Source organism: Phaseolus vulgaris, chromosome 2, assembly GCF_000499845.2.
Source record: "Phaseolus vulgaris cultivar G19833 chromosome 2, P. vulgaris v2.0, whole genome shotgun sequence".
Taxonomy (NCBI): Eukaryota; Viridiplantae; Streptophyta; class Magnoliopsida; order Fabales; family Fabaceae; genus Phaseolus; species Phaseolus vulgaris.
In genome coordinates this window covers 19,498,336-19,524,532 of record NC_023758.2, presented here as the reverse complement: position 1 = coordinate 19,524,532, position 26,197 = coordinate 19,498,336, and the positions used below count along the sequence as shown (strand labels likewise).

At 33.1% G+C, this 26,197-nt stretch overlaps 1 protein-coding gene and 1 long non-coding RNA gene across 2 annotated transcripts; both read left to right on the top strand.

Moving 5' to 3' along the window:
• The first annotated feature begins 5,686 nt into the window (after positions 1-5,686).
• LOC137810855 (uncharacterized) lies at positions 5,687-25,570 on the top strand. Its single transcript, XM_068612321.1, has 16 exons — positions 5,687-5,889; positions 12,320-12,364; positions 12,672-12,712; positions 12,828-12,909; positions 14,480-14,524; positions 14,882-14,938; positions 20,860-20,919; positions 21,008-21,135; positions 21,564-21,831; positions 21,923-21,989; positions 22,653-22,723; positions 22,794-22,883; positions 23,512-23,620; positions 24,039-24,130; positions 24,688-24,793; positions 25,254-25,570. The coding sequence occupies exons 1-16, from the start codon at positions 5,764-5,766 to the stop codon at positions 25,364-25,366; spliced, it is 1,500 nt and encodes a 499-aa protein (XP_068468422.1). The 5' UTR covers positions 5,687-5,763; the 3' UTR covers positions 25,367-25,570.
• LOC137809641 (uncharacterized) lies at positions 9,377-10,060 on the top strand. Its single transcript, XR_011080793.1, has 3 exons — positions 9,377-9,570; positions 9,646-9,741; positions 9,819-10,060. It is a non-coding gene; the product is annotated as an uncharacterized lncRNA (long non-coding RNA).
• Positions 25,571-26,197: the final 627 nt, after the last annotated feature.

Sequence of the window (26,197 nt, the reverse complement as noted above, 5' to 3'; positions counted from 1 at the left end):
GTGTTTGTGGGAGCATAGAAATGCAGTGGTTTTCAATGATGGTGTAGTGGATGAGGTGGAGGTGTTACATAAGGCCCAACTCAAATCATGGTTGTGGTTAAAACATAAGAGTCATAATTTTTCCTACTCCTTTTCTGACTGGATGTTGAACCCCTGGATCTGTATTAGTAGCTTTAAATAGTAGAGCATAGTTGAAGCTTGGTTCTGTGTGCGTGCCTTTAAGATACTACAAGAAAGGATAGCAGGCAGAGGGCGTTACTGGGTTCTGGTTTTTGGTCTGTTGTGCAGTGCTGGATGTAAATGGAATGGCAGTGCTTGGTTGGAAGTAGAGGTTGACGGGGTTGATGATTTCCAGTGTGGTGAATTTCCTGGTGCAGTCGCTGATGGCTATTCCTTGTCTTTGCTGCCTCTGCATACTATGTGTGTACGTGTGCCATGGGGAGCAGCTGTGTGCCTAGAGGTTGGGTGTATGCGGAAGTGAGAAAAGTGAGGAGGTCCCTGGGAGTAGAGAGTGAAGAAAGGTGTGGGTCCTATGGGTTCTAGATGTTAGGTTAATACATGGATGGATTTTCTGGCGCATGGAATCCTTGTACCTATTCTCCCTCTATCTTGGTGCATTCCCAAAATGTTGGTTTATGGGGTTCTTTTATGTAGGTTTATGCTCCAGTATTACTGTACTTTATAGTTGGAAGTAATTTTGCTTTATGTGTATTTTTGGGTGTTGTAAGGTAGACCCTGTATTTCGCTTTCTTTGTAATAGCTATCACAATCCTTTTTTTTCTGGTTGTTATGTTTTATGTATAAGTTGTGGTAGTTGGTATAAGGGTTGAGACACCTCTAAAGTGTCCCGTTTTAATTTATTTTATTTATTGCTGATAAAAAAGAAAAATTGAAAATTTGTCGTGATGAATTAAAGGGTACATTGTGATTTAGCCTAAAAATAAAACAAACTAAAAATTAAAGGGAAGTGAAAATACAATGAACATAAACAATTCAGATAATGGTTTGGAAAAATGAAACTCGCAACCAATAATGTAACTAGTGCGTTAGAGACTAACGCCTATGGTATTTATCGTTGTGCGCATCTTAAAAATTTTATGATTGGAAATTCAATTATTTTATTTTAAAAAATGGTATAAACAAAATGAAAATATATCTAAAAACAATATAAAATATGCATTAAAATAAATATTACATTTTAATAAATGAATTTTTAATGAGTCAAAACAATATTAAAATGGAAAAGTTTGTCTCAACTATATTTTTTTCCACCTTAATAATAGTAGTGAATTTCACATTTAAGGCGATATAGTAAAAACTAAATGTAACTTTTGGTGAATTAAATCGGCATAAATTTATTTATGTGAAGCTTTCTTATTTTTTTCATGTATATCTATAATCTTCTATCTTTTATAGAACATGCATTAAACATCTTGTTTCCCTAAAAAATAAAACGCTAGTATTGTTCTTACATTTTTAATCAATTTATCCAAAGAAATATAATTGGATAAACTGTTAAAGAACAATCCATTTGAATGTTATTAAACTTGGTTTGGTTGTTGCAAGATGACAAATTCTCTCTACACTTATATATTTTCTCTTTACACCTTAATAATTTTTTTAAAAAATTCTAATCCTATTTTTTGAGCATATGTTAGAATATTCTGTTATATATATATGATTGTAAAGTCTGTAACACCTTCTTACTATAATATGTATGTTAGATTGTACAATCCAAAAGATAATTTTGAATAAAAAATATCTTTCAAATTGTACAATCCATAATATATTTTAAAATTATATTTTAGATTGTATAATTCAAAATGTGTTTTTGATTCAGAAATACCTTTTGGACAATACAATTTGAAATACATATTATAATAAAGAGGTGTTACTTGTAGAATTCGAAAGATATTTTTAGATTTGTAAATATTTTATAGATTATAGAATTTGAGAGGTGCAAATAATAATAAAATAATAGTAGAATCCATAAGTATTTTTTAAGGATAAAATAGTCCTTTTACCTGATGTATGAGATGCAATAATTAATCTTAACTATTTGATTGCCTAAAATTGTCAAAACCCACTACGATGTGATCAAACTATTTTTTTGAGTAGATTTAGCTAATGTAACTCTCACTGGATCAATTTTTGTATTCAATGTTAGTGGTATCTATTGCGGTATACATAAGGCTTAAGGCGTCTTCAACTTGTTACACATAGTTTAAGTTCCCATGATTCAAAGCATTGCACTATTGTAACTATGCTTACTAATTGCTCTTGTTCTATTTTAATTAGGATAAAAAAGTACTTAGGATTAAACTTGAGTCGAAATAGTTAGTAACAAAATTCTTTGCCAATAAGCTAATAAAAGATTTACGAGTATAAAACTTTACACAGATTTAAATAACTTTAGTTAATAACTCATTTTGTTAAATCACCAAAAATTCTCGATAATTTGATAATAAGTTTAGTTTTAATAACAACAATCTATAAGAGCCTATGATATTTCTTTTAAGTACAAACAATTCGACCGTTTATTTGGTTTATTATATTTATAATATTTAATGTTTCTTTTTTTCAATATAGTTAACTTAATTGAATTTTAAATTTATGATAATAGATGTTTAATGGTTTTATTATGATATGTTTAGTAGTCACACATTGTTCAGTAGTCGAAGTCAAATATAATTTGAATATATATTTATTTCTTAACTTTTCAAGACGTCTTTTAAGGACAAAACTGTGATGAAACTATGAGTTCTAAAGTGAAATACCTCAGATGCAGTGATTAACCATTATAATCCTATCTCAAAAGACGTGAGGTCAGAACATTGACACCGTCTATAGAAATGAAAAAGTGCTTACAAAGATGAACTCTCGTTTCCCTTAGCCTTCGAATGGGGAATAGTCCCACATTTCTTAGGACAAGTCCAAGAGTAATTTAAATCATCTTCCTTCCTTAATCCCTTTAAGGCACCTTGTAAGGAAAAAACCATGATTGAACTCAAAGTTCCAAAACGAACAATATCTCAAATGTAGTGATTGATCCTAAATATGTTATTTCAATAGACTTAAGGATTTTTTTCATCTTTTAGAGGTCTTGTTAACATTCATTTTAGTTGTCAACAAATTTTATTTTTGGAGGATTTACATACTACCAATTTTTTTCTTTATGCTTCATCACATTATCATAAAAACATTTGTAGCTCAAGTTTTGAAGACTTAAATTTTACTTCTTTATGGTTAGTTGTCATTGAAACATGTTTTTAGAAAAAAATTGCTTCAACAATGATTACTTGTGAAACTATCAAAGAGATACATGGAACACCATAAAAATGAGTCATAATGGGACTAACCATGTTAAGGATTCCAAGATCAACATCTTGACTAATAAATATATGTTATTCAAGATAAAAGAGCATAAATACATTAAAGAAATGTTGGTCCAGTTATCTTAACTTCAACAGCAAATGACAGCTAATCATAGGGCTAACTCTGCTATATTTGAGAGCTTTTACAAATTCAATATACATCAACATCAACATCATTTTTAACCTTTTCATTCCAAGTCTCCTACCCAATTTTAACAGCTTGTGGCATGGTCTAAGGACATTCCTTTCTTCTCAAGTGGGCCAGTGCAACTAATTTGGAGAAGCATCACTTGCTGAAGGTGCAACAGCTACAACATCAAAAGCAGGTCAAACTAAAACTCAACATACAAAAACTAGTCAAGTTGATGAAAAAGTTGAAATCTCTCCACTTGAACAACAAAATAAGGAGATTGATTCCTTTGAAACTAAAAGATAAGAATTCTTTGACAAAGTGATCCGGTTCAAAAATCAGAGGAGGATTCACATGAGGAGGAAGAAGAAGATTGAAACAAAGAGTTTTCCCTTTAATTTTTGTCATTAAATTCCATTTTAATCTATTAAATGTTAGCTATTAAGTTACTACATATTAATTTTGGTGGAAAGTGAACTATTTTGAACATAACAGGAGTGATATTTTATGAATATACAATGACAAATAGGATTGTACATATCTTTTTAGGGGATACTTGGAATAATTTTTCTAGAACTTGATGTTGGAACAAGAACTAAGAACTAAGAGCTTAAAGCAACCTAAAACTTAGTGTAAATAAATTGTAGACTTTACAAAAAATCAAGAAAAATAGTCATTCCTACCGTTGAAAATGTAGGATGCAATTATATAGATTCACACAATCTAAGAATTAGTACCTGGGGAGAATCAACCCAATGAGAAGAGAGAACCAAATCAAACATTGAGGTGAGAAGAGTGAGGGACTTGTGCTAAGTCTTTTCAATTTGTTTTGTGTCAAGTTTTTTTTTTATTGTTGTTAAGCATAGAAAACATGAAAAAGGATCCAGGCATTTTTTTTTAAAAGCTGAAATCTAGAGCCAAAAAAGCCAACCTAACATGAGAAATAATGAGGTTTGTTGTTGTTCCTTAACTATACTCTATACACATACCCTGAACTTAATTGTTTAAATTCTATCATTTCACACCAAAAAGGAGAAAGAACAATTTAGGTTATACTTGTATATGAAGGCTTGAGAAAAACAAGTGATGTGTAACACATAAAAAAGAAATATTGCAGTAAAAATGTTGAGTGAAAAAGTTAACATCACTTGGGTGAAAAAGCTTAAACACAAAAACAAGACTGGAAAAGAAAGGACAAGAAGGATAAATTGAAGAAAAATTCAAATTGTATGCATACTCTTATATCCTTCCTTAATGAGTGAGTAATTTGTAATATAGAAAAACCAAGCTTCTTGAAATCAAAAGACTTAAATATTTTAAAATAAAAAAAAGTTTTTCATTTTTTATCTATTAAAGAATAAAACTGTTCAATTAAAAGATGAGATAAGAAGAAGAAGAGTGTATCCTTATTTATATAATGATATAGATGGTACACATTTTAGGCTACCAATTAAACAAAATTAAGTTAAATTCTATTTATAATAACATCAAATTTAATATAAATCAATTTAATCTTACTCTAAAGATATATTCTATCCACTCAAAATTACCAGATAATAATATAAGTATTATTAATTTATTTCATTAATTAAAAGTATAAAATTTTCACATATTAAATAATACAGTTTATTTTTTTTTTAAATATTCTAAAAAGTAATTTTTTTTTTGAAATTTCTAAATTTAATAAAATGAATTATTTAAAATCTCTCACTCAATTTATCAAATTCAATTTAGCCTAATGAAGACTGGATGAATTAGGTTGGAGTAATTATAAATAAATAAAAATACAGAAACTTTCATACCAGTGTTAGATTCTTTTTTTAAGTATACGATGAATTTGTCCAATCTAACTTATTTACCTTCTTAATAAATTTTTTATTAAATAATATTAACAAAATTAAATATTTTTTCACCTAAAAAAATTAAAACTAATGCTAAAACATAACTTGGTTTGTTTTTATTAGATAAAATTAAACATTCATCATAGTAACCTGCATTAGATTGAATAAAATAAAACTCATTGTCCACCGCGTAAATTGGATTTTTGAATCCAACACGTAATTGGGCAATGGACCCATACAATGACCCGACCAGAATAACTTTACCCGATGACGTGTACCCTAGTTCCTTCCAGCGTCTTCCCCAGCACAAAACAGGCTAATAGAACTCGGCATTCTACTTCTTTTGCATCGGTTCAGAAACTGTAGTCACTCTGGTTGAAATTGAAGGTTCTCACAGTAAAACTTGTTGAATTGAGTAATGGAAGGGAATGCGAAAAGCGACCAAATCGTGGATGTAGGATCGGTAGTGGAGGCCGTTTCAGTCGATGACGGTGATGCTCCTCTCTACAGCCTCGAAAGTCTTTGCATGCGATGTGGTGAAAACGTAAGCTTCTCCCCATTCTCCGCCACCTTTTCCTTTTCCTTTGGCTTTTCAATGAATTCACTTTCTACTTTTTCGCGCACCTTTTGCGTGGTTAACTCAGGGATTAAATTCTCCATTCTTTTACTCTCACTAGTGCAGAAATGTAAAACAACGACCCTTTATTTAGTGCGGCTTTGCGTTTAAACGCATTTGTAAAAAACGCGGTGGCATTTTTGTAATTAAATTGATTTACAAATGCGGTTCTAGGGTAAGACCGCATTTGTAAATCAATTAAAATGAATTACAACTGCTTTGCATTGTAAGTTTCAGCTCTCTCTGCTTCAACGTTTGTTTTCGTTTTCGTTTTTGTCATTGTCATTATTCACTTCCTTGGCATTGTCATTTCGTTTTCTGCATATAGGTGGTTACTGTTCTATTGGTTCTCTGGTTTTTTCTGCTCCGCCACCGCCACTGCTTTCGTCACCGCCACTGCTTCCGCCTACGCCTTCGTCTTCGTCTCCGATCACCATCAACCTAAAGGTTGGTGTTGTATTTATTTAATATTTTGAATTTATATTTAAAATTTTGAATTCATATTTAATATTTTGAATTTTTATTTTTCTGTATTATAATATATATTTAATTAATAACTAATATAACTTGAAATGTATAACTAATAACTAATAATTTATATATTTGTGTGTATTTTGAATTTTTGTATTATATAATTTCTATTTTCTTAAATTTATATTATATATAAATTCTATTTTTGTAATTATTTTTATTTTTTGCACTTTCTCTTTGCATATCTTTCTTTTTTTCCCTGGCATCATTTATTTTTTATAATTGTCACTTTAAACTACTTTTACTTAAATAAAAATGAATATGATATTAATCTTTATGGAATTATAATTCTATAGTGTATTAAACTTTGTTCTAGAATTTTAATTTTAGAAGTGAAATATTTAGTTAGTTGTTAATTACATTTTAATAAAAGTTTTATGTTATGTTAGTTATTGTTACTTTTAGAATAGAAATATCGTGTTTGGATTGAGTCCGGGGGTGTTTGACCCTCGGCAAATGTGTGAGATTGAAGAGAATACTAATTATTAGAAAATCCTAACTATATTCCAGAATATATAATGGATCGAAGTTGGATTAATGCTGTTCGTATAAATGATGAGTACGAAAGGGGAGTAGAGGAATTTATACAATTTGCGCAGCGTAACGCGATTATTAGTGGTCATGATGGAGCAAAGATCAGGTGTCCGTGCGTTAACTGTTTGAATGGAAGGATACTGGATGTGAATATCATGAGGGAACACCTGCTATGTGATGGGTTTCTTCGATCTTATACAACTTGGACATGGCATGGTGAATTATTAAATTTACCACGTGTTTCCGTAACTGAAGAATATGTGGGTTCTACCATGGATGAAGCAGTACACGATGATGGAGATGATGATCGATTGGAGGACATGATTCGTGATGTGGGAGCTGAGTGTTTTGAAAAAGCGCATGGATATGAAAGTATGTCAAAAGATGCAGAGACTCCTTTGTATCCTGGATCAACTAACTTCACACGGTTGTCGGCGGTGTTAAGATTGATGAATTTGAAGGCAATAAACGGATGGACTGATAAAAGCTTCACGGAATTGCTCCAGCTGTTGAAGGATATGCTTCCAGAGGGAAATAGTCTACCTAATCGTAATTACGAGGCAAAAAAGATTCTTTGTCCAATGGGTATGGAGTACAAAAAGATACATGCATGTCCTAATGATTGTATATTATACCGGAAAGATTTTGAATTGTTGAAAAGTTGTCCGAGGTGTGGGTTATCACGTTATAAGTTGAAACAAAAAGATGATGATTCTATTGATGACATGGAAAAGCATGGACCCCCAATGAAGGTTATGTGGTATCTTCCCATCATTCCAAGGATGAAGCGTTTGTTTGCAAACCCAGACGATGCTAAGAATCTTAGATGGCATGCAGATGAGAGGAAATGCGATGGCATGTACCGACATCCAGCTGATTCTATTCAATGGAAGAAATTTGATGATGACTTTCCAGAATTTGGTAAAGAATCAAGAAATATCCGACTTGGTTTAGCTACAGACGGAATGAATCCGTTTGGTAATATGAGTACAAATCACAGTTCCTTGGAATCCGACGGTACATTTGTTGCTGAAGGTTGTCACGATATCCTGGTTGAAGCAATTGGACGACCTGAACACTCTGGTCGTGTTCGTGCCGCTGGACAAGGGGTCGGAATTAAACTTTATTTTGGAGTTTCAGAACGACAGCCATCCTCCTCCTCCAAGAAGGAAACTCAAATGAAGACTAAGTTACGTGAAGAAATAATGGAGGAGATGAGAAAGGAGACTGATTTGATGTGGCTGGAGATGAAAAAGGAGAATGATCGAATGCGACAAGAGTTTCTATCGCAACAAGTTTGTGCTGAGCCGATTGAACCCCTTGTTAGTCCCACTCCCAAGAGCACAAAGGGGAGTTGTGCGGCTCCTCCAACATCAGGGGATGATATCAATGGGCAGACGGAGGATTGTGAGCTACTGGTAGTGGGCGGCAAACTTCCTCGGGTGGTGGCACTTGGAAAAGTCTATAAAAACGCCACCACCTTACATAACGTTCCTCTCTCCCCTGATGTGGCGAAGGTAACTGTTGAAAAAGTACGATTTCCTGATGCTCGTGTTCCACTACCTTCAGATGAGGTAACCACTGTGGCCGATGCATTTCAGACATTCGTTGCCTGGCCCAGAGAGCTCATTCGATCTATGCCCGAACCTCATGTAATAATTTCGTTTCATTATATTATTTTTTATTTATATTTATATATTACATATAATTTAATACAAATGTTGTTTATCTTGTAGGAACCTTTTCAGCCACCAACTCCGAAAAAGAAGCGTGAGGTTCCAGTTGACGATCCTATGGCTTCCCTACGTCTCATTGCTAGTCAGATTGGCAATGATCCTTTTCCAGTTCCGTGGGATAATACATTTTTTCAAATCAACACTGAACTGCCACTGATGATTTACAACACAGATTTATCAGAATTTATATCTGGGAACCAGGAGCTCAATATAAGTATAATTCAATTTTTATGATGTAAGTATCTTTACCTATTATTCAATTTACTTTATGTTAAATTATTATTGATTATGCTTTAACTAAAAACTTGTAGGTTTTTGCATAGAGTCTGTATCACTGAGGGGAAGGAAAATATGTATGGATTCGTAGATCCTGCATATACTAATCCCGTTGGACCAAACTCAACTGAGACTCAAGCATACATCACTAACATCCTGGAAAAAGAGGGAAAACAAATTTATTTATGCCCTTACATTAATGAGTAAGTTTAATTATATGTCAACAATTATTATTATTTCATGTTTTAAATATTTACTAACTCTTTTCAATGATCATATAGGCATCATTGGCAGTTACTTGTCTTATCAATGGTTGATAAGACTACTGTGTGGTTCTGTTCCCTACACAAGAAGATGCCCACAAAATTTAAGGATATCATTGATACGTAAGTATAGTATAAACTTAACTTTGTATATGTTACTAATTAACCATCTACTAACGAGGTTTTTTGTATTAACCAGTTCATGGCGTGGATATAACATCCTAAAAGGTCGATCCAGTTCAAATAATTTGAACTACATAAGAGTAAAGGTTTGTAATTTTTTCTTTCTCTATTATCATTGTTTATCAATATACTAACATATTACTTTTTATTGAATTATATAGTGTAATAAACAACCATGAAGCTATGAGTGTGGCTATTACATTATGCAATGGATGATTACCATTATAAGACTAGGTGTTAAAACTGGTTGGAAGGAGGTATATGTTAAATCATTTTTATAATTCTTGAACATATATATATCTAGAAACTAATTTATGTCAACTTTGCAATGCAGTTATTCACAGAAGAAACCCCAATGAGTGAGGAAGGCATTTCATATGTTAGAGATTCTTGGTCCACATACTTCATTAATTTTTATAACTCTAGCATAAGTAAACAACATTAGTGGTTTTATTATATGTAATTTGATCACTTGTAAATGTACATTTTGATGATTTCAATTGGTTACTACATTTTTGTATTTGTCTGGCTGGGTTTAATCATTATGCAGGTTATTTAAATATATGGTTTCTGCACAAAACAGGATGTACCAAAAAAAAAAAAAAAACACTATTTACAAATGCGGTCATTTACCAAGACCGCATTTGTAAATAGTGAATTCGCATTTACAAATGCGGTCTTAGTAAATGACCGCATTTGTAAATAGTGATTTATGACTGCGGTTTTTACCAAGACCGCATTCATAAATCCTAAACCCCAAACCCACTCCCTAATTCAGAATAATATACAAATGCGGTTACCTAAAATGACCGCATTTGTAAATGTGATTTATGAATGCGGTCATAGGACCGCATTTGTAAATTCCAGATTTACAAATGCGTGTTGATCAAATGCGGTTCTATGACCGCATTTGTAAATTTAAAATAGCCGCATTTGTTTAACTTATCTGCACTAGTGTCTTTTTCTTCTTTCGGTGGACGTTGCGAAGTTAGCGCTTTGTTTTCTTCCGTTGCATCAATGCGTTCAACTTGTATTCAATAATCGATTACTTTTACTCCTTCTTTTCCGTCCCTCGTAATTTCTCGGGTGAACGTTAGATGTTTATGACATGCTCATGTGTTTTTTCTTCTTCTCTGCGTCATTGCTTTTAATAGTCTATGAACAATGCTCGATTTCTTTTACTTTTTTTTTCTCTTCCCTCGTATTTAATCGGTGAACGTTGGCGAAGTTTAAACAATGCACCTTGTTTTTTTTTTTCTTTCCCCGCTTCACTGCGTTTAATTTGTATTCAATACACCATTTTTTTGCCCTTTTCCCTTCCCTCTGAATTAGTTGGTGAACTTTGTCATGTTCTAAACAACGCACCTTGTTTTTCCCTCCTCCTGCTTGATGCGTTTAATTTATGAGCCGGTGGTGTGTTTACTTTACTTTATCCATCAATGCGTTTAGTTGGGGTTTGGGGATTGTGGGGGTGGTAGTGAACACCGCTTTGAACTCACAACTCCTTGAACTCACAACTCCTTGAACTCAGGTCATATAGTTTTTATTTCGCTCAAGTTTGTGAAAGTGACTTGTAATAGTACTATTTGTTTAGCATAAGTTTTTAGGAGAAATTTATCAATATAAGCCATTTTCTAGTTTATTATAATAATCAAATTTATGATTTTAAGTTTCATGTAATGGGAACTTAATTAAGCTCTTAATTAAATTGTTTGCGTGTATGAGTTGGGAACTAAGGATACGTTTAGTTCATATTGAAGTATAGCACTTTGCCCAACCAACCAAGTCACAAGGAAATCTTTTTGCTTTTTGTCTATTGTATCAGGGTCGGTACACTGCACAAGTGGAATAGGCTAGCACTTGGCACTAACAAAACTGTTGTCTGTTACAATTAGGTGATGCACTGCACTCCTAGAATAGTTTAGCACTCACTACTTAAACATTTTGCTTTCTCTATTGTGTTGGATCAATGCACTGCACATGTAGAATAGGTTTACAGTCGGCACAAGCAAAACTTTTTGGTTTTGTCTATTGCATCGGTTTGATGCACTACACATGTAGTATTGGTTCGTATTAGTGCAGGCAAAACTTTTTTGTTTTGTCTATTGTATCAGGTCGACAGACAACATCTGCAGAATTGGTTTGCAGTTGGCACAAGCAAAAATTTTGTTTTTGTCTATTCATCAGGTTGATGCACTGCACTTTTACATTAGGTTTGTACAGGGCACAATCAAATTTTTTTGTTTGTTTATTGTATATGGCCAATGCACTGCACATGTTGAATTGGTAGTACTTATTGTCTTTGTATTAGGTTGGTGCACTGCACATTTAGAATAGTTAGCACTTAGCACCAGGGTTGATGAGTTGCACAAGCATTTTGGAGGTGAGCAGGCGTTGATGGTTATTCTTTAGCGGTATTAATGAGACTTTGGGTATATCTGACTAGTTGAAGGGTATATCTGACTTTGGGTGGTCTTGTGCATGGAAGTAGAAGTTGCCTGCGTTTAGTTCAACTTTTTTTTTTTTGAAGAAATAATAATTTATTTTTGTTAGAGTACTAATCGAATAGTTAGGATAAAGGAGCAATAATGTCATGGTACTAATTTATTTACAAGCAAAGCAACATTATTACCCGAGTAATTGAGTAATGAATATTTACATTTTTTGTGTGTTTCGTCTTTTGTGTTGTTCTATTCAGGGCCATGTTAAAAATCAAGGAAACAATTATTTATCACTCAACAAATGAGTCAAATTCACCCTAAGTCTTAATATTGTATCTTCATCCAAAATATTTTAATTTTATCATCTGACTTGAATTTTTGTCATGTTTGTCAGGGGATTACAAGATTTTTATTGACTTTAATTCCCCACTTCAGAAAGGTATGTCTTGTCTATTGCTCCATTTGCTCTTGTGATTGGCAAGTGGTTACTGTTGGTAGGTATTGGGATATATCATATATGTAGTTAAATTTCATCTTTATTTCTGTCTTTCCTTATGTTTAGGCCTCATTCACTTTTCTCCCTGATGTTATTTGTTACATATTTCAATTAAATGAATTAGCATTATTGATTCACAAATTACATAATGGATCATAATACATGTTATTTTTATCTGCTGTTTCTTTTGTTTTGTCTGTCCATTAGTTTTCTGAAATATAACTCATTGTCACATTTACCTTTCCTGCAGATTTTGTTATCAGCTTTTGAATGTCCACATTGTGGTGAGAGGTAAACGGCCCTTTAGTCTATGCCCTCTCCGTGTGCGTTGAACATAATTAGTTCCTTTCATCTTCCTCAAAAGTTAATTTTTCTGTCTTTTATAATTATTGATTTTATCTGTTAGGAACAATGAAGTACAGTTTGCTGGTGAAATTCAACCACGTGGTTGTTGTTACACTTTGAAGATTCCATCAGGCGAGCAAAAGGTTGGTTTGTTCAAATTTCAATTCCCCATCCCCAAATGATTATTATATATAACATAAGAAAACATATATGGCGCCTAGATGAATTTTAAAACATGTTGTAGTAGTCAGGGTACATACAATACTTACCTGAGTGGAGGTACTCCAATGCCTTTATTAGCTATCTTCTTCCCATTCAGTTAACATCCATGCTGAGGTTCTTGACACTAGTGACTGCCGTAGTTTGAAGGATGTTTTTTCATACTTTTGCATCCATGTTTAGCTAGAAGACCATTGTTGTTGTTGAAATCAATATTTACCTTGTAGGATCATACTATGCTATGAGTTGAACACACCCTGGAAAATCCCTTTCTTCTTATTTATGAAGCCCTTCCCAATCCATTCGTGATCTTCTCCATCTTGAACTGTTCAACCTTTTCTGTCATTCCATTGTTGCCTTAGAGTATTACCACCTATAACTTTTATTATTGCACCTTCCTTTGGCTGTAGCAACATTTTCAGTTTAGTAATCCTTACCATAGAAGTTAATTTTGTGGGATTGAGCTTGACCCTAAGCTCAAACTCTATGATGGTAACAAAGGCAATCCTAAATCAATTGTTGGGTCACCTACATTGGCCAATTCCAGACTTATAGTCCTTGGTAAAGGGGGTGTTGGTTCAAATGTATATTAATTAAGGACAATCCTCGCCCACCATAATTTGCAGCCACGTGCACCTTCATTATGGTAGGTGAGTGGGTAAGTATAAATCCCGCATAAAACTTGGAAAATTGTGTGGTTAGGTTAAATCCTAAACCTAAATACTAAGAAAGTTCAACAACATAATTTTCTAGTCAACTAATAAATAAATAGAATTAAGAATTTCTTTCTCACATTTCTGATTATACTATTTGGATACCTGACTTACTATAGTTATAACTTTTAAATCTAATTTTGTTTTAATGTAGTGATTTTGGAGGTTATTTTCTTTGTTTATGATATTCTTATGCATATGCACTATATATGTATAGTTTTGCATTTTATGTAAAACCATAGGATCTTACCATCCAAGTTAAGATCCCCGATTTACGAGTTTTTAATCTCCTTATCCTAGGTAGAATATTGAGTTTAGCATTGTAAAGGACATCTATCATGTAATGATATAAAACTATTTGAAGCAAAATGCATGCAATCAAGATTGTAAAACTTGAGAGTTCATAGAAACTTGTGAAGGCTTTTGTAAACTTGACTCAAACTTGTAAGAGTTTACTTACCATAAAAAATATTAACAATAAATAACATAGTAATTATACATTTGAACTCCATAATAAAACAATTGTTAAAACAAAAACTTGGCAATAAAACAATACAGTCAACTACAAAAGTAAAGCATCTCGGTTTGTCAATAATACATTTCTACTAAATAAGTTTAAACTACATCAAATAATTAAGAAATAAAATATTATCTCTAATACTTGTTATGGTGAATGTATGATTACTTGGGATTATCTTATTTTGATTTGTAAGCTTGTCTTTGTGGTTTGCCGTTATGATGATTTGTTTATACAAGTGTCTAACAAGTTTAATGAATGTAGATGCTAAATCGTCAAGTGGTTAAATCAGAATCTGCTACCATTAAGGTACTCAAATTTGTTTTGTTTATTTTCTTTATATTTATTTAAACTTGTGTACCCTATTTCCTATTTAGATTGTAATCTTCAAAATTCTTTAGTTCATTAACACCTTGGTTCTTGTCTCTTTGAAGTCTAAGGCTAAGCCACATAGTCTTAGTTGAGCTGATATTATCTACCTACATACCTATTTATCTGTATGTCTATTTGTTTACATAGATAGAAAGATAGATATTTTTATGAAAGAAGTAATTTAAGATGTTGCTTCTAAATTTTAATGACTAATCTGGTTCTATTATTCAAAATTTATAGTCTGCTTTGTAATAAATTTATTCAAAAGGCAACCTTATATGTATGATTGTGCAGATACCTGAACTGGATTTTGAGATTCCACCAGAGGCTCAACGTGGTAGTTTGTCAACGGTACTTCTAATACATATTTCAATTTACTTTGTTGTTTCCCATTCCTAGCAATGTCAAGTTTGCTTGTTCAATTTCTTTTTCTGGGTAGGGCAGGGGGTTACCCATTATTTCATTTGTCAGTGAAAATCTCGAGTCTCAACATTGTGTATTTCTATTTAAGATGGCTAAATTTACTCTGCATGTGTATAATCATCTAGTGAGTAAACATGTCAGTGTCCTTTCTGTTTGGTCGAAACAATTGTTGAATTAAAAAGAAGAGATTGCTATCCTTTTTGTCTATTTTTTGTTTGTTTGATTTAGTGTAGATTTTTTAAGCTTTTGGTTCGACTCTTGATCATATCATAGGTTTGGCAATTTCTATATGCACCCTTTATTTAGTAGCCAGGAAGATTTTTATTCAATTAAATTAATTGAAACAGGACATCAACTTCTATATATAGAGAACTATAACCCTAAAGTAATTATTACAAAGAGATCTCTAGAATCTTCTATAGCTTCTAACAACTTCTAGTAGTACATTTATATCCTACTAACAACACTCCCCCTCAAGCTGGTGAATGGATATCTATCATTCCCAGTTTGCATGTGAGATCATGAAATTGTTAAGTGGGAAGACCTTTTGTAAACAAGTATGCTAACAAGATGGCACATAAGAAGTAATGATAAGGCCACTATCTAGTTTCTCTTTAAGAAAGTGTCGATCTATCTCTATATGTTTGGTCCTATCATGCTGAATTGGATTGTGAGCAATGCTAATAGCTGACTTATTATCACAATAAAGAATCATAGACTCTTCACATGCCACTTTAAGATCTTTTAGAATAATTCTCAATCATAATAATTCACATTCCCCTTGTGCCATAACTCAGAATTTAGCCTTTATAGTAGACCTTGCAACAACATTTTGTTTCTTCTACTCACCAAATTTCTAGCCAAAAACATGCAATATCCTAAGGTGGATTTCCTATTTGTGACACCCTTCAAAATTTACATTAGTATACACTTCCATTCTTAATTTTCCATTCCTTTTGAACAATAATCCCCTTCCTGGATTGTCTTCAAATATTGAGGGATTCTATTCACAACTTGTAAATGTCTCTCACTTGGATTAGGCTTAAACTGACTAACTACACTTACAACATAGGCTATGTCAGGTCTAGTGTGACCTAAGTAAATGAGCTTCCCCACAAGTCTTTAATATTGACCTTTATTCACAGTAGTTCTGCCTTCATCATTTCTAATTTACGGCTTTGTTCTATAGGAACTCTAGTGGTCTTGCAATCTATCTTACTTGTTTATTTTAGAAGATTAAGAACATACTTTCTTTGGGAGACAAAGATCCTTTTCTTCGAGTAAGCTCAATGTTGTTAAACTCGAGGATCGAAAAAGAGATAAAATATTGTAACTCGACTCGTAAAGGGTCAGTGGTATATGAAAAATAATATTGAATATATAAAATAATTAAACATATATAGTATAAATCGCAAGATTAATGCATAAAATAATTAATAAATTAATAAATATTTAATACAAATAAACTGTCTACGTTAGGTCTTTATATTAGTAAACTGTCGTGCCTTGCTTCCACATTAGGTTTGTGTTTATATTAGTAAACAACGGTGCCTTTAACAAGGCAAGGGAGTAGAAGAAAGGGAAAATAAAGAAGGAACAAAACATGCCTATATAAAAGGCAGTGGGGAGAGGGGGAGGCGCAACGACGGAGAGGTGCGACAACGGAAAGGTGCGACAACGGAGAGGTGAACAACGGAGGAGCGCGTGATGGAGGGGTGAGTGGCAGAGAGGCGCGGTAACGGAGATGCGAGTTTGATATTAGGGTTTTTTAGGGTTCCTTTTGGACCTCATTCTTGGGCATCATTTTCAGAGTTTTTTTTTTCAATAGGCCGAGCCGTGACTCCTTGATTCTTTGATCCGGCTACTGAATCGTCGGATCGCTCCGATCCATTTAGGTAGTGATCCATCGTGCGATCCGGCACGATTTCTTCTAAAAAATTGCAAGATTGTACAATCTTACGATCTAGATCATGATTTTAACAACATTGAGTAAGCTACTTCTATCCCAAGGAAGTACTTTAATTTCTTAGATCCTTCATTTCAAACTGAGTAGCAATCTTTTCTTTTCAAGATTTGTTTCTCATGTTCATCATCTTTTTAAAGGCATAAATATATTGCTCAATTTTGGTATCAAGCAAGCTTGTCATTTAATCTTGTAAGATTGAAGAGTTTTCAAGATATGATTGCTGCTATAGGTGCTTATGGACCTAATTTGCCAGCTCCTACCTACCATGAGATTAGAGTTCCACTCCTCAATAAGGAAATTGAGTACACTGAAGAATTGTTGAAAGATCATAAATTGCACTGGACCAAGCATGGTTGTTTTATCATGTCAGATGCATGGATTGATTGGAAGCAATGATGTTTGATTAACTTTTTGGTGAGCTCTCTTGTAGGGACAATGTTTGCCAAGTCGATTGATGATTCTAAATTTGTGAAGACAGGAGAAAAACTCTCTGAGATGCTTGATGCCCTTTTGGAGGAGATTTTTAAAAGAAAATGTGGTTGAAGTTATCATAGATAATGGTATTAATTATGTCTTGGTTGGTAAATTATTGGAAGAAAAAAGACATAATCTTTATTGGACTCCTTGCTGCCTATTGTATAGATTTGATGCTTGAAGACATTGGAAAACTTCCTTTGTAGTTCCTTGAGTTTATTGAGATAATTTACAAATAAGAGGGAATTGGTAAGACATGCAGTTACAAGGTTTGCTACCTCTTATTTATCATGACAAAAGTTGTATCAAAAGAAGGGAAATTTGAGAAAGATGTTCACTTTAAATGAATGGAGCAAGAACAAGCTGTCTAAGGAAGCTAAGGGTAAAGAACTTACACAAATTGTTCTTATGCCTTCATTTTGGAATCATGTTATATTTACTGCCAAAGTCATGACTCCTCTTCTTCATGTACTTTGTTTGATTGATAGAGAGAGAAAAGCAACTATGTGTTATAAATATGAAGCAATGGAGAAAGTCAAGGAAACAGTAATGAAGTCATTCAATAACCATGAAAGTAAATACAAGGATGTATTTACAATCATTGATAATAGATGGACATGCCAATTTCATCGCCCCTTGCATGCAATTGGTCACTTTTTGAATCCAAAGTTCTATTGTTCTAACCCAAAAATGGAATATGATTTGGAAGATACAAATGGATTGTATGCTTGCATTAAGAGGCTGGTGCCAAGTAAAGATGTGCAACAAAAATATTTATTTGACTTGCCTCTTTATAAAAGTTGAAGTGGACTTTGCCAAAGAATCAAGGAAGACCACAACCCCAGGTGAGACAGTTAAACGCTATCTAAATTGGGTTAAGATGTAAATTATATCATATAATGGTTACATTGTAAGTTTTTTTACTTTTATAGCTCAATGGTGGAAGAATTATGGGCACGTAGCTCCCAACTTATAAAAGCTAGCAATTACGATTTTAAGTTTGATATGTAGTTCATCGAAATGTGAGCGCAATTGGAGTTTATTTGAGGAAGTAATAATTATTTCTCTTAACATGACTCATTTCATTATTATTTTGTAGAATGTAGAAATAAATTAATTCACATTATACTTGTAGATTCATTGAAAAAAAGGAATAGGCTGTACAAAATGTTGCATGATTTGGTTTACGTAATCAACAACTTGCTCAAAGATACAATATTAGAGATAAAATAGACCCTATTGTACTCAATGACATTGATGAGTGCAATGAGTGTCAGTGTTATCACTTTTCGGTTATGGCGGTGCCATGGCGGAAGACGGTGGTGGATTTTCCGACCACCGCCACAACAAGGCGGTGGTGATGCGGTTTTCCATGAAGGTCGCTTTTGGCATCTCAGAAAGCTAACGAAAAACGAAAATATCGGAAAAGGCAGAGAAAAACACTGTGACAACGACGACGAAAGTAACAGCGGCAGCGCACGCTGCGACGATGGCAAAAAATGAAGAAGGGACCTTCGGCGCATGAAGAAGATAAAACACCTAAACCTAATTTTGAAAAAACCCTAATAAGATTGGGCGTTTGACCCATTCCAACTTTTAACTAATAAAACCCTAAAATCCTCATTATTAAAATAAAATTTGAATGTGCTGCAGCTGCATCAGTTATTTAACCTAATTAAGAGTTCAAAACCTACTTAAATTAAGTTTGGGCCTTTGGCCCATTCCAACTGTTAACTATTAAAACCTTAATTATTCAAATAAAATTTGAATGTGTTGCGGCTACATGAGCTGTTAAACCTAATTAAGAGTTCAAAACCTACTTAAAATTAGTTTTTTTTGGGCCTATTTTTGACCTATTTAAAACATTATACTTATTGCAATCCACAATACATTTTTTTATCTCCGCCACAACACCTTCCGCCATAACCTGTTATGGTTTCCGTTATAACTTTATAAAGGATTTATGGGGTCTCCGATATGATCCGTTATTCAATATTGATAACATTGATGAGTGGTTAGTGGGGCAAGTAGATGATGATGATGATAATGATAATGAAGAGGGGGAAAATGAGTTGGTTTTTTATGATGCTTCCACTCTAAATTAGGCAACTGCTTATGAAGCTTCAGATGTTGGAGAACTACTAATTTACACAAGAAGACAAGTAACCAGTAAAAGAAAGAAACCATCAAGTGGTGGTGGTATTGTCATTGGATCTTCTCATGCTTCTTAGAAAGGTCTAGCTGCAACTCCATCCCCAACAAGGAGGGGCAAAGAGAAGATTCAAATCGGGGTTGGGAATGAATTGCATGATAGCTTTGATTTTGAGTTTGAATAATTACTTAACTTTGACTAGAGTTTCTCTGAAGGGGAAGACGATGGATATGCCCCATTGGATAATATTGAAGAAGAGTCAGATAGTTAGAAACATAAGATAAATATTACCATGTCCAACTATTGGGATACGAGTCCCATTGGCAAGAGTAATGTAATTACCAGGAAAAGAAACACATGACATTAAAAGAGATGAGTGAGGTGTCATATGGTCTGTCGTACCAAAGTCTAGAACTCAAGAGTCCTTGCATAAATTTTAAGAAACATCAAAAGAGGAATTAGAGTTCTTACCAGTCATGGTTACGAAGCAAGTACCACAAGGTGGCTTACTGATAGACTCCATGAGAGATTTTAAACGTTCAATTTCAGCATGTAATGCAGGCATTCCATTGTCAATTGAAGAGGATGAAGGAAGATCATCATTACTTAGTAGAGTTGCCGTGATAAGATAAATAGTAAAAATTTCTTAGTCTCCCTTGTAAGTATAATGAAACATTAACACAAAAAACTTCAGTGACAGTGAAAGGTCGTAGAAATAGGCCCCAACATTGTGAGCTCTAATACTAACTTAAATGAAATAATATGAATGAAAGAAGATTTTTATTCAATTATATTAATTGAAACAAGACATCAACAATTATATATAGAAAACTTTAACCCTAGAGTAATTATTAAAAAGAGATATCTAGAATCTTCTACAACTTCTAACAACTTATAGTAGTACATTAATATCCTACTAACTTAAATGAAATAATATGAATGAAAGAAGATTTTTATTCAATTATATTAATTGAAATAAGACATCAACAATTATATATAGAAAACTTTAACCCTAGAGTAATTATTAAAAAGAGATATCTAGAATCTTCTACAACTTCTAACAACTTATAGTAGTACATTAATATCCTACTAACATGAAGCTTCTACTAGTACATTTAATATCCTACTAACAACAAGGAATGTAAATCGCGGGCATCAGAGAACTCTTAACTTTCTTTTGTGAAAATTCATGAACATTGAACAGTTGAAAATTTGTAATCAAATGATTCAACAATATCTTTTGTTGTGTAATTATAGGTGGAAGGGATACTTATGAGAGCAACCGATGAACTTCAAGCCCTTCAAGAGGAACGCAAAGTACTATTTGTTTCTGCGCTATATTTTTATTTGATGCATGCATTCCTCTTTAAATAACTTAATTAATGTTATGCTTTCTACCCTTTAGAAAGTGGCTCCGGAGACAGCTGAAGCAATCGATCAGTTCTTGGTGAAACTGCGAGCCTGTGCAACAGGAGAATCATGCATCACATTTATTCTTGATGATCCTGTCGGAAACAGCTTTATTGAAAATCCGTAAGAGATTATACCTTGTAGAAGTATTTTTTTTAAATGAGTAAAAGTATTTTTATTAGAGAAGAGATTATAACAATAGAGGCTAAGGTATCCTCACTTACAAGTAAATGACCAAAGGTATTCAGTGATAGCATATGAATTAGCAACCTCCTGGATTTGTTGCTCAAGAGTGGAGTGTGGTTTAGTATGTAAAGTGCTGATCTCTGTATGGGCTAAAATTTAGTCACATTGTGCTTGTGCTTGACTTTGGATTGGATACATTCTTTTATGAATCACACCATATTGTACCTTTTAACTTATTTTAAATTGGTCAAGACAAACATGTATTTGTTGGTGAGGCAAACTTGTACCTTCATTTGGTACTTGGTAATATTAGTCCAATGTTTTAGCTGGTACTATTTTAACTAAATGCAGAACACATTGAATAGGTTTGCACCATCATCTGATCCATCGTTGACGATCAAGTTTTATGAGAGAACTCCTGAGCAGCAAGCATCATTGGGATACCTTGTTGATTCTGCACAGGCTGAAGGAACTCATGTTGATGCCCCGGGAGGCAGAGAAGCTGTGACTACTGATCAAGTGAGGAGAGAACCACATGGATCAGTAGGGGCAACAGCTGGCCATCGAGCCATTGCACAGAGTAACAGTGCAGAAATTGCTGAAGCCTTGTTTCGATATACTGCACCAGAAGAGGTACAATTGCTGAACTATATAGTTCTGTGTACTGAGCTTTGGCCTTATGTGTTTGTTTATTCAGTGTCAAGTTGCTGCCTTTTTTTGACAGGTGATGACTTTCCCTTCTACTTGTGGTGCCTGTGCTGCTAGTTGTGAGACTCGAATGTTTGTCACCAGTATCCTCTTAGCACTTTTCATACTTCCCTTGGGATATTGTTTGATTATGTTACATTTCCTTAGAAGGATTCTGTCATTTTAAGCTCGATGTAAAATTTATTGGGTTAAAGAAGATTTATATTTTGTGTATGCAAGGGTACATAGCTTTGTGGGGTAAAATAAAATTATATAAACTATTGGGGCTTATTTTTTTTATTCCATGTTTGTATTTCAGTTGAAATTTGGAGCTTTAGCACCTTTTTGATCTGCAAAAAGTGAAATTACATAAAATAGGGGATAGCTTTTCTTTATTTCAACTTCCGTTGTGATTCTATGTTTCTGTATTTCAGTTGAAACTTGAAGCTTAGTGTCATCTACTTGGTGCTGAATAGTTTTTGGATAACCATGTGTTCTATTAAAAATCCTGAACATGATCTACTTTCAAATTTCAGAAACTTGACTATGGATTTATGCTACACAACATTAATTTCAAATGAAACATCTGTCTACAGTGTTGCATGTATTCTGATTGCTGATAGGGTAAAAACTAGATAACATTTATTTGCTTGCTTGATAACGGTCATACTCTTCAAAATATGCCATGTGCCAATTTTATATTCTATATTATTGCTTAACAATTTCCGGCATTTCTTCCACAAGCTGTTGATCTTAACAATGGACAGATATTCCTTACTTCCAAGAAGTAATTGTTATGGCATCCACATGTGATGCTTGTGGCTACCGCAACTCTGAGGTATGCTGATTTCTTGAGTGTAGCTCTGTCTTTTTAGGGCTGGAATAAACATTAATTTTCCATATTGCAGTTGAAACCTGGTGGACGAATTCCTGAAAAAGGAAAAATAATTACTCTTTCTGTGAAAAATGTCAATGACCTGAGCCGTGATGTAATAAAGGTCTGTAATTCTTTGTGATCTTAACTAATTTCAACCCATCAGTTTCTTAATTTGTATATGTTTAGTGATGAATCACGGATCTTGTAGTTTATCCTTGCATTTAGAGAGCATATATTTTTTCTTGTTTCTAGTATGTAATTACTACAAATTGGGATCAGTAAAAGAAATCTCATTAGAAAAGAAGGTACTTTGGACTTTGGTTATTGAGCTACTCAAATGTAGGGAAAAATGTAAGCTTCCAAACCTGTTTTGCAGAAAGTGTAAAGTAACTAAGGATAAAAACTAATCATGAGTACTCTTTCAGTGCCACTTTAAAGTTTTGCAATTTATTTTGACATCTCCCTTGCATGAAGCTATAGCATTTTAAGGAATCAAATTCGCATTTTGGGGTTTTTAGAAGCCTGAAATGATTTTTTCATCAAGAGATAACCTAGAAACGTTAACACCAACATGTACTGTTTTCAATGATATATCAAAAGTTGTAATGATACACATACAGTCTTGCTAAGTTAACCTGTGAAATATGTCATGATGGTACCCATATAGGCCTGACCATTTAAACATTATTTTATGCAATCTGAGATCTATACATATTATATTTATTGACTGAGTAGTTTGGTTTGATTAGTCTGATACTGCAAGTGTAAAAGTTCCGGAAGTTGACTTGGAGCTGGCAAGCGGAACCCTTGGAGGAATAGTTACAACTGTTGAAGGTTTAATTACAAGAATTAGTGAAAGTAAGTATCCTTCTATCAGTCACACAAACTATATAGGCAGCTTCCTAATGAGACAGGAGGATTAGGAGTCATCTTTGTGAAAAGGAAAGGACATCGTAGTACCCATACACTTTGTTCAGCTTCAATTGTAACAAAATGATGAAAACATTTTTCTTTTCAACAGATCTTTCAATTTTCAACCACTTGAGCATCATTATTTATTTCTTTCACTCCAAATAATCTATCTCAAATATGTTTTAAAAGTCTTCTAAATGCCAAATTTGTATCTGTTTTGGATGCATGGAGTTTAAACTGTTCTCTTTTGTCATGTTTATGATGTTCCTGATCCCGTTGTGTGATTTAATTTTTAATATAATCTATTTATTTTTGCTAGAATGTATCAATGTAGAATATAATTTTATGTGATTTGCATGTACAGGCCTTGAGAGGGTCCATGGCTTTACTTTTGGAGATAGTCTTGATGAAAATAGTAGAAGCAAGTGGATAGACTTTAAAGCAAGGCTAAACAAGGTAACACGTGACTATTTTATGAGAGTTGGTTTCAATTTCTCCAATATGTTTACTATATAATTCTATTTATCAGGTTATTATTGCAATTTTTTATATTTATTCTTTACACAATGTTTTGTGGCTGACTGGGAAAAGAGGGAAGAGGAGCAATACATAACTTCAGGCATTGTATATTCTTTTGTATTTCTAAAATAATCTTGTCTTTATTTCTTGTTCTCTTTTAGGAGGATATGTTGTCCCCTTTTGTACCTCTTTCGACACCTCACTTTGAAAAATTTAGTAAAAAAGAAATGGACGACAAAGAGAATAGGGTCCACGGAATTTTAACCAAATGCATTGTAACAAGAAGGGTCACTTTGAGCAACAAAAACCTGTGGTCATATTCCATTCTACTTTTGGGTTACATTATGCCTCTTTAATACCAGCAACTAATAGACTGCATCGGTCTTTGTGTCTTTGAATTTTGAAGGCTTTGATTTGACTTAACCTATTTAAACTTATTGGTTCAAGGTCTTGGATCCCACTTTTTTTTATCTGCATTCTTTCATTGTATGCAGCTTCTTAGCTTGGAAGAACCTTGGACTCTAATTCTTGATGATGCATTAGCCAATTCTTTTGTAGCACCTGCAACTGATGATCTGAAAGAGGACAATCAATTAGCTTGTAAGTTTTCCAACTCAGACATCAAGCTATACTTTGAGCAGATAAAGTTCACATTTTCTGAGTTGAAATTCTGAATTCCATTTCCATGATGCCAATTCTTTTTCTATACATATGGAAAGTTGAAACATCAATTTTTTGTTCCTTAAAATATCTTATTCGATTCAACTATCGGAGTTGCTGGGGATCCCGAGTCCAGACCATCATGTAGATAAACAAACAAACAGAAGTAGGTTCATTTCAGACATTTCCCCTTGTTAGGGACTCGTGTTTCAACCTTTTGCTTTACAGTGTGCCCTGAGTAGCCTGCATAACTGGATTTATGTGATGAATCGGTCTAATGTGCTGTATGTGTAAATATGATTCTGATTGTTTAATGCTGTGTTTAAATATGGTGCATAGTTTTTCAGGTAAATATATTCATGTTTTGTGGTTTTCTGTTTTGCAATTGGTATTTCTCCAGTTGAGGACTACGAGAGGTCATGGGAACAAAATGAAGAATTAGGTCTGAATGATATGGACACCTCTTCTGCCGAAGTTGGTGATGCACCAACCAATACTTCTAAAACTGAGTGAACATCATGTAGTTTCCTCTCCTCACGCCCCAACCAAAACAAATGGAAGTATTTTTGTGATAGTTTGATATCATCGAGAGAATGGAAAAGTCTGTTGTCTTGAGCCTCATTTCATTGGCTTATTGATATATTTTAATGTAAGCCCATTAACTTGTATCATCCGTTAGAATAGTTGTCTGAAAAATGTAACTTCGTGAGTTAGTAAGTTAGTAAGTTAATTGCTTTTTATTTTTATTTTTCTGGTTTTGTGGCCACCTGATATTATTTCTTAGAGCAATTTTTTTCTTTCCCCTTTTTAGCACAGCGGCGATAATTATCAAAGGTTGTTATCAGTGAATGTGAATATTAGTATCAACAAAGTATTTCGATTAAGGATTAGTAGGATATTGAAAATATTCATGGTTACTAATAAGAAAAGGAAGATAAAGAAAAACAGTAAATTAATTATCAACGAGTATTCTCAAAGGTGATGAAAGAGACTTGGTTTATTAATTTTAAATAACCTGGCACAAATATTTTATCGAGAACATGGAACAAATGACTCACCTATTTTTTAATGAAACGGGTACTTTATCTTCATAAAAAATTCAAAATATTTTATGATAAAATGTTATTTAGATAGAAATTGTTGAAAGATTAAAAATTTATAGAAGTAATTTTATTTCTTAAAATTAGATTACTTTTAATTATACCTAAAAGCTCTCATGGTTTATTTAATTAATTTTTAAGTTTGTATAAGTTAATCTTAAATTAAGAAGTTGATTTCATTTTTGTATCTATATTTTTCTTTCTTAAATTTTGTATGAAAAAATTTATGAAAATAAATTTATTA

Coding starts and splice junctions, on each gene's coding strand:
- LOC137810855 (XM_068612321.1), top strand. CDS start 5,764: ATGGAAGGGAATGCGAAAAGCGACCAAATCGTGGATGTAGGATCGGTA. Junction 14,525..14,881: donor CAGAATCTGCTACCATTAAG/GTACTCAAATTT, acceptor ATGATTGTGCAG/ATACCTGAACTGGATTTTGA. Junction 14,939..20,859: donor AACGTGGTAGTTTGTCAACG/GTACTTCTAATA, acceptor GTGTAATTATAG/GTGGAAGGGATACTTATGAG.